At 43.8% G+C, this 16,643-nt stretch overlaps 1 protein-coding gene across 1 annotated transcript in view; it reads left to right on the top strand.

Moving 5' to 3' along the window:
- FASN (fatty acid synthase) overlaps positions 1 to 16,643 on the top strand; it is a 62,690-nt gene that overhangs the window by 31,672 nt on the left and 14,375 nt on the right. Inside the window, exons 15-32 of the mRNA XM_081850619.1 lie at positions 1,639 to 1,754; positions 2,453 to 2,628; positions 3,253 to 3,444; positions 3,548 to 3,628; positions 3,726 to 3,911; positions 4,596 to 4,775; positions 5,378 to 5,581; positions 6,165 to 6,475; positions 6,590 to 6,979; positions 8,370 to 8,534; positions 8,739 to 8,857; positions 8,970 to 9,124; positions 10,751 to 10,954; positions 12,060 to 12,210; positions 12,618 to 12,796; positions 13,182 to 13,301; positions 13,426 to 13,548; positions 13,919 to 14,142. Of these exons, the coding sequence (XP_081706745.1) occupies positions 1,639 to 1,754; positions 2,453 to 2,628; positions 3,253 to 3,444; positions 3,548 to 3,628; positions 3,726 to 3,911; positions 4,596 to 4,775; positions 5,378 to 5,581; positions 6,165 to 6,475; positions 6,590 to 6,979; positions 8,370 to 8,534; positions 8,739 to 8,857; positions 8,970 to 9,124; positions 10,751 to 10,954; positions 12,060 to 12,210; positions 12,618 to 12,796; positions 13,182 to 13,301; positions 13,426 to 13,548; positions 13,919 to 14,142 (3,276 nt within the window). The remainder of the gene's footprint in view (positions 1 to 1,638; positions 1,755 to 2,452; positions 2,629 to 3,252; positions 3,445 to 3,547; positions 3,629 to 3,725; positions 3,912 to 4,595; positions 4,776 to 5,377; positions 5,582 to 6,164; positions 6,476 to 6,589; positions 6,980 to 8,369; positions 8,535 to 8,738; positions 8,858 to 8,969; positions 9,125 to 10,750; positions 10,955 to 12,059; positions 12,211 to 12,617; positions 12,797 to 13,181; positions 13,302 to 13,425; positions 13,549 to 13,918; positions 14,143 to 16,643) is intronic.

The raw sequence follows: 16,643 nt of genomic DNA, 5'->3' as shown, positions 1-16,643 counted from the left end.
TGCCAGGGAGGGGAAGATGTGTTCGTTTGGTGTTCAGTTGCCAAAATAACTTCACTGGCCTTCAGTACTGTACACCTTGACTTGTGGCTGTTTGCTGCTCCACCTTGGGCAATAAAATGTTGTGAGCCTTTCTCGCTTACGTTATAGTCTTAAAGCGCCAGGTAAAGGCTGTCCTATTTACCTGAGCTTAGCATAGCTGTTACGGTAGTTCTTCTGGTTTGTTGGTAACTTGTGTTTTTTGATACGATGTCAGAGAAGAATTCTCCTTTGGTAGTTTTGTTTTCTTTTAAATAAGGGATAGCAGGGATTTTAGTCCTGCAACATCTGCAGGGCCACAGGTTCTTCCTCCCTGCTTTTGCACAAGGAGTAGCAGTTTGTTACTGAATAGAGATGTTGGCATTGATTTGCCCAATGCCTCTGTCTGAAAACAGCACAAGGCAGCTATATAGAATTTCATAAGAGCCTACTCCCAGCATTGCATCAAGAGCTGCCCATGTTGCCGTGGAAGGGCTGGGCTGTAGTCACTCCTTCCTTGGGGCCATTGGAGAAAAGATGGGTAGCAAGTGGCTACCATTGTGGTCCTTCTAAATACATGTCTCCCACAAGAGTCATGCCTAGGCTATTTTGTTTGTCTTCTGATTGAGATCCTTCTAGTGAAGGGAGACTGCTAACGGAGGGATTTTATTGGAATATGAGTTCAACAATGAGGCTCACTCCCATGTAACTAAGCTTATAAATGCCAGGCTTGGAGTGCAATCCTAAGCCTTTTTTCTTGGACGTTAGTTCTGCTGTCACCAATAGAACTAAATCCCATGTAAACGTAGTTTGGATCAAGGCACAAGTCTTATTTTGTGGCAGGATTGAAAAGGAAAAAAGTGTCTTGGCAAAATGTATTTGTTTGGGATGCCTCTTAAGGTTCCTTGAAGCCATAGCTCATTTATGGAGAGGATTCAGTGTACTAATGTAAATGCAAAGGTTTGGTTTGTGTAACCTATAATTATGTAACAGTTAGTAAGCTCTGATGCTCTCTTGGTTATTTTGCATATAACTTCTTTTCCAGTTTTTCTAGTCTAGTCTGTGGTTTTCTACTATGGATTCACAGTGTAAAGCACAGCCTGTAAAACTATGCATGTATACCAGTAGTGTTTGCTGGAGTCTAGTGTTGTTGTGTTTTTTTTAAAAAAAAAAACTTGATTTGTGTTTTACTTTCACTGAGTGCTGGGTGTCTGTAGATTTTTCCAGGAAATGCCTAGGATTCCAAGTTCCTTGAGCCAATTCTGTTAACGGGATACTGTTGCTGGTTAAAGTGAGGTGGAAAGGAGAGGATTTCCATTGATTCCTTGTTCCCCCTATATTCTTCCAAAAACTGTTTTGGAACAGCGTGGGTGGTATGCCAAGGGCTGTAATTAGCAAAAATCACCACGTTCAGCAGGAACCTCCATTGGAGAAGTCCTTTCCATTTGCAGAAGGCAGAATATTATTGTTATATAAAATGGTATTTCCTTCTGGGGTTGCCAACATTTTTCTCTTGTAGAGCCAGAAAAACATTTGACCACCTTGGGTAATGGTCTGTTTTAGAAGAAGGAAGCCAGTGATTTCTTTTCTTTTCTGGTAACATTTTGAACTCCACTTGTCTAGGCAATCCTGAGAAGAGCTTTGAAGCCAACCTGCACCATTTTACCCTTGATGAAGAAAGAACATAAAAACAACCTGGAATTCTTCCTTACACATATTGGAAAAATCCACCTTACAGGGTAAGGAGATGAGTGAAAGCTAATGAGAAACATCGGGCAATATCCAGCTCTGCAGCTCTGCTTGCACAACAGACTTCTATGAGCCCAATGGAAACTTCCTGTTCCCTCCAGCCCTTGGACACCCTCAAACTCAATTCCAGACAAGGGTTGGGGGACCCTCTGGAAGAGAGATGAAGAGCCAATGAAATTCCCATTGTGCAAGTGGAAGTCATTTTTGGAATAGATTGAATTATACCGTTAGTAGTTCCCCCCACCCTCCCCAGCTATGTTGCTACCTTAAAGCAGGGTTGAATGTCATGGGGAGAAGTGCTGCAAGGCCATTTATGACACAAGCATAGTAGCAAAATGGACAGGGGTTGCTTTCATTCAGGTGAATTGAAAACCTAGTGTATTTGTTTCAAAAGCTTTATGTAGGATCCAGCTTTTATAGCGACATAAATCTCTGTGTCTCTGAAACCAGAACTTCCATTGATGCCCGAGTTCCTTGCCATGTTCCGATAGGCTGTTTTGCTGTTTGTAGAGAAGGGAGAAAATATTGCAGATTTTTAGAAGAGACCAGGACCACAGAAAATAGTGGTTGGGGGTCCTTAGTCCCATGTTGGCTCCTAGCTCTTGGTTTGCCTTCCATTTGCTACTGTTACTATAACTTCTTACTGTTGCATGCAACTTCACAAATTCATGTTTATGTGTGTTCTTAGAATCAATGTCCTTGCGAACAATCTGTTTCCACCTGCTGAATATCCTGCACCTTTGGGGACTCCCCTTATCTCCCCTTACATTCTCTGGGACCACAGTCAGACATGGGATATCCCGAAAGCTGAAGACTTCCCAACGGGCGCTGGTGGTTCTGGATCAGCAACAGTCTACAATATTGGTGTGTACCAGCTACTTTGTTCTGCAAAAGCAGATCACCTTAAAATGCTCAAAATAGCATTTTCAGAATTTATCTCTAGGGGAAATGTATGAACCACCATACACCTTGTATCACTTGGGGACACAGGGATGGGCAGGGGTGCCAACTTTAATAAAATATTGAATCGCTCACATTTGAATGTTGATGCCCATCGACTGGGGTGGGTGGCCCCCTCAAATATTTTATTTGGGAGGCCAAAGGAACCTCACACCCTAGGAGCTGGCTCCTATGGGGATGGGGGACCTGTGGCCCTCCATACATTGCTGTGCTCCTAGATCTATCAGCCAATATGACCAATGAGTAAGGGATGGTGGAAATTGAAGTAAAACAAGCTTCTAAAGGCTGCTGTTGCTTTAGCAGAATTAAATTGATGATGGGAAACTAGGGAATGGGGGAAAGAGCTGCTTTCTTTTAGATGTTTGCAGCACTGAAACTTATACTGTATAGTGGTGGTGGGGAAAGTGGGAACATTTGTGCTTGGATTTTGGCAACTTGTGGGAAACAGCTTTGGAATCTTCTTGGGCCAGAGATGTAGGTTTGAAAAATATGCTTTGTTCATTATTATTTTTTTATCATCATTGACAGATGTGAATCCTGAATCACCTGATAATTATTTGTTGGGTCACTGCATTGATGGCAGAGTTCTGTATCCAGCCACTGGCTACTTGGTGTTGGCCTGGCGCACTCTGGCAAGATCTCTAGGGACCTCCATGGAAGAAATACCTGTCATGTTTGAAGATGTTACAATCCACCAGGCAACAATACTACCTAAGAAAGGTGAGGCTAGTTAAAGTCTCTGCAGCTTAGGGAATTAACATAGTCTGTTTCTGCAGGATATGTTTAAACTCTAATATCCTGACAATTTCTGCCTACCTTGCAGGTGCAACACAGCTAGAGGTGAGACTCATGCCAGCTTCTCAGCGTTTTGAAGTGTCTGGGAATGGAAATCTGGCTGTGAGTGGTAAGTAATTGCTCCCACTACAAGTACTCTGAAGAAACCAAAGGGGTGTCGGCCTCGCCATTCACTTGCCCTTTCTTCTACATACTGTGTCTCCTAGGAAAAATAAGCCCTTTGGAAGAAACCGCTCTGAATAACTTTCGCAACCAGCAAATTGATTTGGAGATCCAGCCAAACACATGCTCAGACATCCGTTTAACCAAGGGAGACATTTACAAAGAGCTTCGTCTGCGTGGTTATGATTACGGGCCAACATTCCAGGGACTCTTGGAATCTAGTAGTAATGGTAAGACCATGTACCTTAACTGAAAGATAGGGCTAAGGATTATTACTATTCATTTTGAATGTAGGAAGGCCCTTGTTGAATCATAGCAATGGCTCATCTAGTTCGTAGGAAAGCTCCAAAGCCGGGAATTGAGTGCAACAGCATTCATAATGATGATGATGATGATGATGTGGGGTGTTTTTTTCATTTGTTATTATGGTATGTATTTTTGTGCTTGCATATTGTAAAGCGCCCTGTGATCTTCGGATGAAGGGCAGTATAGAAATTTTATAACTAAATAGATAATAAAAGAATACTTGTGATTCCCAGTAACTGGTGTTGAGAAATGTACAGCCTCCAACAGTGTAGTTAGAACATAGCCATTGTAGCCAATAGCCATTGATAGCCTTGTTCACCCTTCCATTTTTTGGAAGCTTCTTCATCTCAGTGACTGATGATGAAACGAAAGTCCATTCTAATTCATAAATGTTGATAACAGATGTTCACAATTAGGCAAGCTTTTGAGAAACTGGAGATCCGTCTAGGCATTGCTTCCCCTTAGCTAGCTTGGAAAGCACAAGGACTTTGGGGGCATAGCCAGTGCAGTTGATACAGAAGACAGAGATGTGAATAGTTTCTCACTTTGTGCTGCTGTTGTCATGCCGGTGGCTGTTGTGTGCTAATTAGATTGCTTCTTGTCCCCAGGGAATGTTGGGAAGGTGTTGTGGAGCGGGAATTGGGTGACATTCCTTGACACCCTGCTGCATTTGATCATCTTGGGGGAAACAGGAAGAAGTCTGCGCTTGCCAACCAGAATCCGCTCTGTTTGCATCGATCCAAAGTTACACCAAGAACGTGCACAGAAATACAACGATGAGATTGAAGGTAATGGGCAGTCCCATTTTTTTTAAAGATCGGGGCTCCTTTATGGACAACAATATTCAAAAGTATTTGTGCCGACTTAAAGCAGTAAGATGGAAGGGACGCGGGTGGCACTGTGGGTTAAACCACAGAGCCTAGGACTTGCCGATCAGAAGGTCAGCAGTTCGAATCCCCGCAACGTGGTGAGCTCCCGTTGCTCAGTCCCTGCTCCTGCCCACCTAGCAGTTTGAAAGCACGTCAAAGTGCAAGTAGATAAATAGGCACCACTCCGGCGGGAAGGTAAACGGTGTTTCCGTGCGCTGCTCTGGTTTGCCAGAAGCGGCTTAGTCATGCTGGCCACATGACCAGGAAGCTGTATGCTGGCTCCCTCGGCCAATAAAGCGAGATGAGCGCCGCAACCCCAGAGTCGGCCACAACTGGACCTAATGGTCAGGGGTCCCTTTACCTTTACCTTAAAGCAGTAAGATAGATTTATGGGAGTCATAAAGCTGTTAGCAGCTGGATTTTCTCTTAGACAAAATTCTGAAAGATTCTTCTCCATCTGACTGCACTGCATTTTCACTGCTTTTCCAATGCTTTCTGCTGACTCTTGCCTTGCCTTGTAGCTTTTGATGCTGTTGTGGACCGCTGCTTTGACACCATCACAGCAGGAGCTGTCCAGATCGCTGGTCTTCACGCTAGTGTGGCTCCTCGGCGCCAGCAGGAGCAGACCCCTCCCACACTGGAGAAATTTTGCTTTGTGCCGTATGTGGAGAGTGGCTGCTTGTCCTCCAATGCCCAGCTTCACTCCAGCTTTGACCATTGCAAAGGTGAGAAGATTCTTATATCACTATGCTTTCTGATGCGTCCGGTATGAAGTAGACACCCCTCCTCTTTTGGCAAGGAGGTATGGAGAAGCCCCTTAGGAAATGAACTTTGGGTCCGGGTAGGCATACGTGAAAGGGACGCGGGTGGCGCTGTGGGTTAAACCACAGAGCCTAAGACTTGCCAATCAGAAGGTTGGCGGTTTGAATCCCTGCAACGGGGTGAGCTCCCGTTGCTCGGTCCCTGTTCCTGCCAACCTAGCAGTTCGGAAGCACGTCAAAGTGCAAGTAGATAAATAGGTACTGCTCCGTTGGGAAGGTAAACGGCATTTCCGTGTGCTGCTCTGGTTTGCCATATGCTGGCCATATGACCCGGAAGCTGTACACCAGCTCCCTCGGCCAGTAAAGCGAGATGAGCGCCGCAACCCCAGAGTCGGCCACGACTGGACCTAATGGTCAGGGGTCCCTTTACCTTTACCTTTTTAGGCATACGTGGAAGTCAAATGCATCCTGTGAACAAATATTAGCAAAGTCAAAAGCACCAGCAACATAAATAATTTTGTTTTCATATTCCTTCTCTCCTCTACAGAGTTGATCCAGAAATTACAGAAGAAGATAGCAAAGCATGGAGTCAAGTTGGCTATACCAGGGCTAGAGAATATAAAGACGTCTGCACAGATGGAACCTGAGCAGAAGGGCCTCCTGCACATCCTTGCTGAGATCTGTCGCCTGGAGCTGAACGGAAACCTCTACTCAGAGCTGGAACAGGTTGTGACTCGAGAGAAGCTGCATCTTCAAGAAGACCCCCTCCTCAATGGCTTGCTGGATTGTGCTGAGCTGAAGACCTGTGTGGACGTGGCACTGGAGAACATCACCAGCCGCAAGATGAAGATAGTCGAGGTGAGCTGGGGTGCAGCTCTGCAGAGAGGCAAAGCTTTTCTCCATGAGTGTGCTTTCTCCATGTGTTAATGACACACAGTGCTTTTTATTAATGGCTACTCCTTTTGTTTACAGGCCCTGGCAGGAGACGGGCGCTTATACTCGCGCGTCACAACCATCTTGAACACTCAGCCCATGCTTCAACTGAACTACACTGCCACTGACAGAACCCCAGAAATATTGGCATCCAATGAGAGCCGTTTGCAAGAACTTGGTGTTTATACTGAGCAGTGGGACCCTGCAAGCCCTCCTTCTGGAAATCTAGCAAATGCTGATCTCCTCGTGTGCAACTGCGCACTGAACCCTTTCAGGAATCCAGCAGAGGTGCTCTCCAACATGGCGGCCACAGTGAAGGATGGTGGTTTTGTCTTACTGCACACTCTTCTTAAGGGAGAAACTCTGGGAGAAATTGTCAGCTTCCTCACATCTCCCGAGCTGAAGGAGAAACCTGGTCTCTTGACTCAGGTAATTTTATAATCCCTTGTTATTTCTCTTCAGTTGGCTCTAGATCATGCTTTGCTCAGAGCAATGAGTTTGGAGTGGTGTTTCATTTTTCATTTTCCTTTTAAAAGGATAACTATTCATTAAAAAAAAGTAATCCAGAAATAATCCGTAGTTTTAGGCAGATTTAGAACTCTCCTCTGTTGTTTAGATTATTGGTTCCTATTCTTAGGGATTGAAAAGGCATACTAATTGTATGGTATGAACTGGTATCAAGTATTTTGTTTTTGGGGAGGGGGCATTTTTATGATTAGAAAAGAAAATGAATCAGTAGAGGATTCTTGCCTTGGAAAAACAGTAAATTATTTTGTTGTTCTACTTAGGGACAATCACAATGTATTTACAATAACTAAGACTGCAATCCAAACTCCAAATCCAGCGGTTCATATTGCAGAGGACTGTCTCTCTGCTCAGCCCAAAAGAATTCCACCTACCTATCCCCTTAGAGATGCCAGGGTCACTCCTCTGGCATGGAACTCCCTGTTCTGCCTTCTGAAAGTGCAGGCAGGTGAAGGTACCGTTTCTGGGATTCCCACTGGCAGCAGCTTGCAGAAATCCCCAAAACGGAATTCTGTGGGTGGAAAGGGGGAGCAGCTGAGCCATCCCACTGGATCATGAGCTGGCCCCACTTGTCATCCCCAGACTGGCATAGAACAGAGCATGGTTTTGCCTGTGGCAGTGGTTACCCTGATCTGCCACACTGCAGTGCTACCCAGCTGGGGTTAGGATTGCTCAGTATACAACCAGCCATATAACTGCCTACCTTAGTGATTCTCAGAAGCAACAATTCCCATCGATGTACATGACGGGTGTGACAGACACTCACCAGACCTCTTTAAAAAATGCAGTGCTACAACAACAACAAGGAGAGGTAATCTCAGAAGCTGAAATATAGCCAGGTTGCTAAGCCTAACGGCAATAGATATTGGCAAATAAAATTGAAATTTAGGCTGCAATCCTTTACACACTTACCTGGGAGTAAGACCAACACAAGTCAGTGGTGCTTACTTCTGAGCAAACATCCATAGGATTGCATTGTTAGGGCTGCAAGTATCTGGTTTATAAATACACTTCCCAAACAAAAATATTAACATTCTTTAAATGTTTCAATATATGATCAATATCATATCATATCTATCATCTGTTGCACACAGCCCCATGGAAGTCAATAATTTTTCACTAGATGCAAAGAGCAGATCAAAAACGCAAGAACAGCAGTTAAAATCAGCTCTCAACAATAGTGTGGTGATTTCCAAAATCTTTGTTTTGTGAAGCCAGCAATTGAGACAATCGTTGGTTCAAGAATCATTTGCTTGGTCCCATCTTATACATTTAAAATTTATTGTCTCGGCAGGTAGAATGGGAGGACTTACTTAGCAAGGCTGGTCTGAATTTGGTAGCTGTAAAAAGATCCTCCTTTGGCGCAACCATCTTTTTATGCCGTCGGCCAGTTCCTGCGAAGGAGCCTGTTTTCCTGCCGGTGGATGAGACTCACTACAAATGGGTGGAACCTTTGAAGGTAACGGTTTTTGATATAGGAAATAGCTGCTTTCCATTCTTGTTCCCAGGGCTTTCAGTTACTTCTCAATGAAGTTATTGGCTTTTTAAAAAGTGCACTCTCTCAGTTCGAGTGAAAGAGAGAGCTGCTTTAAAAAAAAAAATTGTTCTGGAAATCCTTCTTTTCTGTGTTAACTAATCAGCTTGCCTGGGATCTCTCCTGCAGGAAATGCTAGCAGAACCTTCTGAACATCCCGTGTGGCTAACGGCTACCAGCTGTGGTACTTCAGGAATTGTTGGCATGGTGAATTGCCTGCGCCAAGAGCCCGGGGGCAACAGGATCAGGTACCAAAATTCAGCATCCAGTGACAGCATTCATTTCTGTTGCTACTTATGAACATCTGATAGAAATGTACGCGAATTAACACATAGATTAAGTGTGTGCTTTACTTCCTAGGTGCCTTTTTGTTTCCAACCTGGACTCTTCTTCTCCTAAACCCTCCACCACCCCTTCTACCAAGCAGATGCAAACAATTCTGCAGAATGACCTAGTGATGAATGTTTATCGTGATGGGAAGTGGGGCTCTTTCAGACATCTCCAGCTAAAACAAGGTGATTCTTATTGTCAGCGAGCTTGTAGCAATACAGTGGTACCTCAGGTTACATACGCTTCAGGTTACATACACTTCAGGTTACAGACTCCGCTAACCCAGAAATACTACCTCAGGTTAAGTACTTTGCTTCAGGATGAGAACAGAAATTGTGCTCTGGCGGCGCGGCAGCAGCAGGAGGCCCCATTAGCTAAAGTGGTGCTTCTGGTTAAGAACGGGGTTTCAGGTTAAGTACGGACCTCTGGAACGAATTAAGTACTTAACTTGAGGTACCACTGTATTTATTTCCCCAACACCATAGGTAGCCAACACGGTGCCTTCCAGATGTTGTTGGACTGCAGCTTACATCAGCCTGAGTCAAAGTGGCTGGTGGCCAGGAATGGTGGGAGCTGCAGTCTTCCAGTCTGGAGATCACGATGCTTGCTACTCCTACCATAAGGTCTGGAAAACAAAAACAAAAAGTAAGAAGACACTCCTTGGCCCAGTCTCTTTCCTCAGTAATTGTTCTTCTGGGACATGATCATCCTGATTCTGTGAAATAACACATGCCCTCTTGAACATTTGGCATCTGTTGAGCAAGTGGTATGAGTTCTTTTCCAACTGTGATTACAGCACATGGTCGATGACACGTGACGCTATTGTTAAAACATCTGCACTGATTGCCCATCTACTACCAAACCAGCTTCAAGGTCCTTGTATTAATTTACAAAGCCCTCAACAATTTAGGCTTGGGGACTGCGTAAATCCTTATATACCAGCTCAGTCACTGAGATCATCTGTAGGAGGGTAATTAGTTGTCTCCTGCATATTTGACACCAACACAAAGTACAGCTTTTAGTGTCATAGGTTCAGTTCTGTTGAAAGCTCTGCCAGCAGAGATTCAGCGGGCACCTTCTTTTTCAACCTTTAAATGTCTGCTGAAAACTTTTCTATGCCGCCAGGCTTGTGCCGGCAATTAAAAATACGCCTTTCCATAATGGTTAGTGGGTGGTCTCTGATATTAAATGTTTGTGTGTTTGTCTTATATGTAGATATTATAAACTGCTTTGATATTTTTCATGATATAGTGGTATATAAAGATTATTATATAAAGATTATGCAGAGATCTGCATTGGCTCCCAGTACGTTTCCGAGCACAATTCAAAGTGTTGGTGCAGACCTTTAAAGCCCTAAACGGCCTTGGTCCTGTATTCCTGAAGGAGCGTCTCCACCCCCATTGTTCAGCCCGGACACTGAGATCCAGCGCCAAGGGCCTTCTGGCGGTTCCCTCATTGCGATAAGTGAGGCTCCGGGAACCTACAGAGGGCCTTCTCGGTAGTGGCGCCTACCCTGTGGAATACCCTCCCTTCAGATGTGAAGGAAATAAGCAGCTATCTTCTCTTTAAAAGACATCTGAAGGCAGCCCTGTTTAGGGAAGTTTTTAATATTTAATGCTGTATTGTTTTTAACACTTGATTGGAAGCCGCCCAGAGTGGCTGGGGAAACTCAGCCAGATGGGTGGGGTATAAATAATTATTGTTTGTTTGTTTGTTTGTTTGTTTGTTTGTTTGTTTGTTTAACAAGCAAACACACTTTTATTTGTAAAAATGGAAGAATGCTGACTGCTCTGTCTCCTGTTCTGCCACAGCTCAACCTCAAGAGCTGACTGAATATGCATTTGTGAATGTATTGACGCGTGGGGATCTTTCCTCACTTCGTTGGATCGCTTCTCCGCTTCGCCACTTCCACACAACCAATTGCAATGTCCAGCTCTGCAAAGTCTATTATGCATCTCTCAATTTCCGTGACATTATGTTGGCTACAGGAAAACTCTCCCCAGATGCCATTCCAGGTGAGCTGGGGGGGGGATTTTTCTTTCAAGAGAGACCTCGCGATATTTTGACATTGTGAGTGACACACTGTCTGTAAGCCATTTTGGGGGCTTCATGCAAGTGTGTTATCAAGAAATAAGGGGCGCCATGTCTAAAACAAGGCATAAATACACGGGGGAGGGCTCAGAGTTCCGCAGTCATGATTTGCATGCAGAAAGTCTGGGGTTCAATCCCCCAGCTTCTTCGCCAAGTTAAAGAATCTCAAGTAGTGGTTGTTAGGAAAAATCTTCTGCCTAAGACTAAAAGAGCATTCCCAGTTATACTCAGTACAGGGCTAAATGATCCGATGGCCTGACTTAAAGCAGAGTCACATGGCAAACATCTCCTGATACTGATTTCCCTGTGCACATTGAACTCCTGTGCCCTAGGCCAAATGGCCTTTCCTCACTTCAATTGTCTTTTTCTCATTCATAGCACTGGATTAACTCTCTTGCCTCACTTAGTAGAATTAATTTAATGCAACACCTAAGGAAAGCTCCTTGAGCAATATATATTTATATTAGCAAGTTCTTATTCTTGCTTTTTGAGGGACGTGGGTGGCACTGTGGGTTAAACCACAGAGCCTAGGACTTGCCGATCGGAAGGTCGGCGGTTCGAATCCCCGTGACAGGGTGAGTGCCCGTTGCTCGGTCCCTGCTCCTGCCAACCTAGCAGTTCGAAAGCACGTCAAAGTGCAAGTAGATAAATAGGTACCACTCCGGTGGGAAGGTAAACGGCGTTTCCGTGCGCTGCTCTGGTTCGCCAGAATCGGCTTAGTCATGCTGGCCACATGACCTGGAAGCTGTACGCCGGCTCCCTTCGCCAATAAAGCAAGATGAGCACCACAACCCCAGAGTCGGCCATGACTGGACCTAATGGTCAGGGATCCCTTTACCTATTCTTGCTTTTGAGAGTAAATCAAGAAATGTAACATCATTGGTTACTGATTTGGAGAGGGAAGGGGCAAAGATGTTAAAAGCATCTGGTTGCTGCCATATTCCAAACTTTTAGACATCAGACGTTAACTTTTCCCACGCGTTACACTTTATTGGAGTAGCTTCATGGGATCATTCCATTCTTTTTCAGGAAACTGGACATTGCAGCAATGCATGTTGGGAATGGAATTCTCAGGACTTGACCCTGCAGGGAAAAAAGTGATGGGATTGCTACCAGCTAAAGGACTGGCTACAGTGGTCGACTCTGACAAGAGGTTTCTGTGGGAGGTTCCACAAAACTGGTAGGCTAGTTTACATTTTCTTTCTTGTGGGGGCTAGGTTACATACACTCTGTCTGATCTGAAGACCTTTTAAAAGCAAATTGGGATTTATGTAAATAATGCATTGTTAGCAACAGAAATATCTTGTGGCGGTTGGTGTGTTGTTTTTTTGTAGTATAACTGTTTCAAATTCATTGGCTAGTACTCTATGACAGAGATGCTGTTAGACTCCAACTCCCATTAGTCCCAGCCAGCATAACCCAGTGGTCAAGGATGATGCAAAATATAGTTCAGTTTCCCCATTTATTCCCTAGGATCTTGCGTGTTCACCATCCCTCTTCCCTCTGTAAAAAAGAGTTGCGAGAGATGATAACTGGCTCAGAAAACATATGTTGATACCTGAGAAAGACCTCTTTCCTTTTCTTCAGGACTCTAGAAGAGGCAGCTTCTGTTCCTGTGGTATATGCTACTGCTTACTATTCCTTGGTGGTCCGGGGCGGCATGAAGAAGGGCGAGACTGTGCTCATTCATTCTGGCTCAGGTGGTGTGGGCCAAGCAGCCATTGCTATTGCCCTCAGCATGGGCTGCCGTGTCTTTACTACTGTGGGTAAGTAGAGACGCTCTTTTTCTAGTCACCCTGGGCCTTATTGTCCTTGTTTTGTGCCTTTACTGATCATTCTGACACTCAGTTGGAACAAGGCATTCATGTTCGGAGGTAGTTTATTTTTTATTTTTTGAAGCAGTATTTTAAGAGTGTATGCATCGCAAGTATGCCTATGTTTTATTCCACAGAGATAAACATGGAGGGAGTGATTAAGAAATTTTTTCCTGGTTATTTCATTCTTTTTTGTGGGGGGCAGTGAATTCTTGAATCTCTTCAGGAAGCATTAAACAATCAGCTCTATTCCTCTTTAGTGTTGGCCTCTACAGAAGAAAGTTGCCTGCAAGGGACTGGAGCTTACTAAAACAAAATGCTTATTGTCCGATTTCAGGCTCTAAAGAGAAACGTGAATATCTCCAAAAAAGATTCCCACAACTTGATGCGAATAGCTTTGCCAGCTCTAGAAATACCTCATTTGAGCAACATGTCCTGAAAACCACCAATGGTAGAGGTAATAAAGCCTTTTCCAAGGCTTAAGATTTAATTAGAAGTTGGGTGTGTGGATTATTTAGTAGGAAGACAGGGCATCATGAATCCTGTGCAGTGCTGGAATGTTATATTGTTCCTGTTTGCAGGTGTCGACTTGGTATTGAACTCCTTATCAGAAGAGAAGCTCCAGGCCAGTCTGCGTTGCCTTGCTCAACATGGACGCTTCTTGGAAATAGGCAAATATGACCTGTCCAACAACACACCACTTGGTAAGATTTCACTCAGATTTTTATTTTATGAGTATGGTCATTCAGAGAAACAAAACCACGCTACTCTTCAGTGGCCCCCAAACCACTTCCTGAGCTAGCTTTCTCCCTAAACATCTTGTTCCTACCATAATAATAACACGATGCTTGTCTCTAATACATTTTGCAATGAATCTGTGTGGGTGGTGTTTCTGTGGAACTGGCCTTGCTCATGTAATCCAGTAGTTCTTACTCCCAAAAATAGGAGTTTCGTTTCAAAGGCTTCTGTTTCTGTTTGTGCCACTGGTATGTGAATTGTTTTTAATATTCAAATGGAATTTGATAGTTGTGAAGACCATATGTAAAGCCCATAAACCTGTGTTGCTCCCCGTAGGAATGGCCCTTTTCTTGAAGAATGTGGCTTTCCACGGAATCCTTTTAGATGCCATTTTTGAGGAGGGAAACCAAGACTGGGAAATAGTGTCCAACTTGCTGACGAAGGGCATAAGAGACGGTGTGGTGAAACCTCTACGGACCACTGCCTTCAACAGAGAAGAGGTAGAAGCTGCCTTCAGATACATGGCACAAGGAAAACACATTGGAAAAGTTGTGATCAAGGTATGGTTGGTAGAGCTAAAGACTGTGTTTGTGACCCAAGTGTGTGCAAACTGTGCTAATCAGCTATGAGTGGTGATAGTGAGGCCTAGGAGTGAGAGAGGGAAATTCACCGAGAGGCGGTGTTAACACTATTTTTTTATTATTTTTATTAAATTTGTATACCACCCTATATTCACAGGTCTTAGGGTGGTTACAACATAAAATCAAAATATAAAGGCACAAAATACATAATAACAACAACCACAACAACCCAGTAACACACACCCCTCCTCCCCAGCATATTTTTAAAGGGCTTTGGGTGTTAATCAGTCAAAGGCCTGATTAAAGAGGGAATGTTTTTGCCTGGCGCCTAAAGGTGTTTAATGAAGGCCTTTTTTTCACAACTAGTATTTTTTATTTGCTACATTTAATCCCCACTTTTCCACTTTTTCTGGAGGCAGCTAACAATTTTTAAAAATCCACAGAAATATTCAAACGAGATAACAAAAGTTTGTGTTAAAACTCCAGAGAGAAATAAGATTTTAAACAAGAGGGTCCACTTCCGGGTTGGCGCCATCGCCGAATGGCGGACTCCCTCCAAGCTCCGGAGGGAGCCTGCTCGGCAGGGGCTGGGTTCTACCGCGCCGGCGACGCGGGGACCCTCAAAAACCATGGGCGCTGAAACCCATGGGCATGGTGACTCGGTGGGCACCGTTTGCGCCCCCCCCGACCACGCGAAGGAGCCTTTTTAAAGGCTGCGGAGCGGGTGACAGGGGGGGTGGGGGTGCTGTGAGTCCTCCGCTTCCCCTGCCGAGTGAAGCCGCATGCCATTTGGCGGAGAGCGCTGACTTCTTCCATTGAAAATCTGGACTTAAAAGAATAACCCGTGAGTAATTGGAACTTGGATTAAAAAGGGGAACAATTTTTTTCTTAAATTCGGAGCGAGCGGGGGAGGTGCAAAAAGGAAGTCAGCCTCCCCCCTGTTGTAGAGGAGCTAAAGCAAAGGACCTGACAACTAAGATCGAGTGCAACCTTTTTTTTTGATAAAGTTATTAATTTCGCGATGGAAAATTATAAGTTGGGCTGGAGGAGAAAAGTGGAATGTGAATTAAAATACAACCCCCCCCCCCCGAAAAACCCCGGGAGCGATCCGTGAGAGCACTGGGAGAGGAGAAATAGAGGTTTTGACAGCTGTCAAAGGAGCTGCCAAAACTGAAGAACAAAAAGAGAACTTTGTTACGAGGACTTTGCTGGTTACATTTGTTATAAATTGGATATAAACTGTTTAAAACAAGGAATAATAAGTTACTTTGACTGGTGGGTGTGATCGGGAAGGAAACTGAGTTATTATAATCCCTCTAGAGGAGCTGTGGGTCATTACAAGTATTGCTGGCATGGAATTTGAATCGGACTTTTTATCTCCTGGGAAACTGCAGAAATGGAACACTATTTTGTCTACAGAGGTCTACACACTAAAGGAGACAATAGATTTATCTATTTAAGAATGGAAGGGACTTGACGTAATGTTTTGTTCCTGAATAACAAAGCCTCTGTAGAGGAATTACAAGCTTTTTGGAATTAGAACATTTGTGCAGGAGAGCAGGGGGGAAAAAAAAAGAGGAGAAGAGAGAACAACAAGAACAACAAGAATAACAAGAACTGGACAAAGTTGGAAGATAGACTCCTTTCAAGATTGGACATTCGAAATCAAAGATGACCAAAAGACGGCAAAGACTATTAAAAAGACGGCAAAGCGGACTGGTGAAGGACTATGGCTTAGATGTGGGAGCTCCAGGACGACAGTAGACATGGACGGACATTGGGAACGCAACCGGGAAAGGGGGGAGGGAAATTTGGAATCCAAAGGGTGTTAAATTACATTTTATTCTTTTTTCTATTTTTTTTTTATGTTAATCTGTATTGTATATTAAAGAGGGGAACTCGTGGAAGGGAACAGGTCGATTTTAGGGGATGGGAAAATATTTTTTAAATTGGGTTAATGATAATAATTTTAAAACTTGGGGTAAGAATTTGCTGAATTTATTTGAAAGAATTGGAATACAAGAGGGGGAGGGGAGGGGAAGTCCTGGAAAGATGACATTGAAAATAAGGCCTTAAATTTGGATGTTTTTCTTTTCTGTTATATTTGAAAATTTTAAATAAATATTATTAAAAAAAAAAGATTTTAAACAAGAGATGTAAATGAAATTTAAAATGCAGATTAAAACACAGAGCAGTTGAAAACAAATTGGCTCAGAAGGCCAAAGGCCTGTTTAAATGAAGAATCTTTTTCCTGCCAGTGGAAGATCATTAACTAGTGAGCTGGTTGAGCCTTACTACCAGGGCACCTCAAAAGTGTGGATTAAGTTTATTCTGATTTAGCTGTAGCTGCATCTGTTGGCACCTTTACTGGCGATATATCGGACTCAGTATAGGACCCACTGTGGGGAATATGTGAGCAGTTCTAACCCTAACACTTTGAAGAGGGATTGTTGTTCTCACTGCAACTCAGTGCATTTTTT

This window comes from Podarcis erhardii (genome assembly GCF_964252035.2).
Source record: "Podarcis erhardii genome assembly, chromosome: 2".
In the NCBI taxonomy this organism is placed as follows: Eukaryota; Metazoa; Chordata; class Lepidosauria; order Squamata; family Lacertidae; genus Podarcis; species Podarcis erhardii.
Note: the sequence above shows the minus strand (reverse complement) of the source record. Positions and strands in the feature narration are given on the sequence as shown.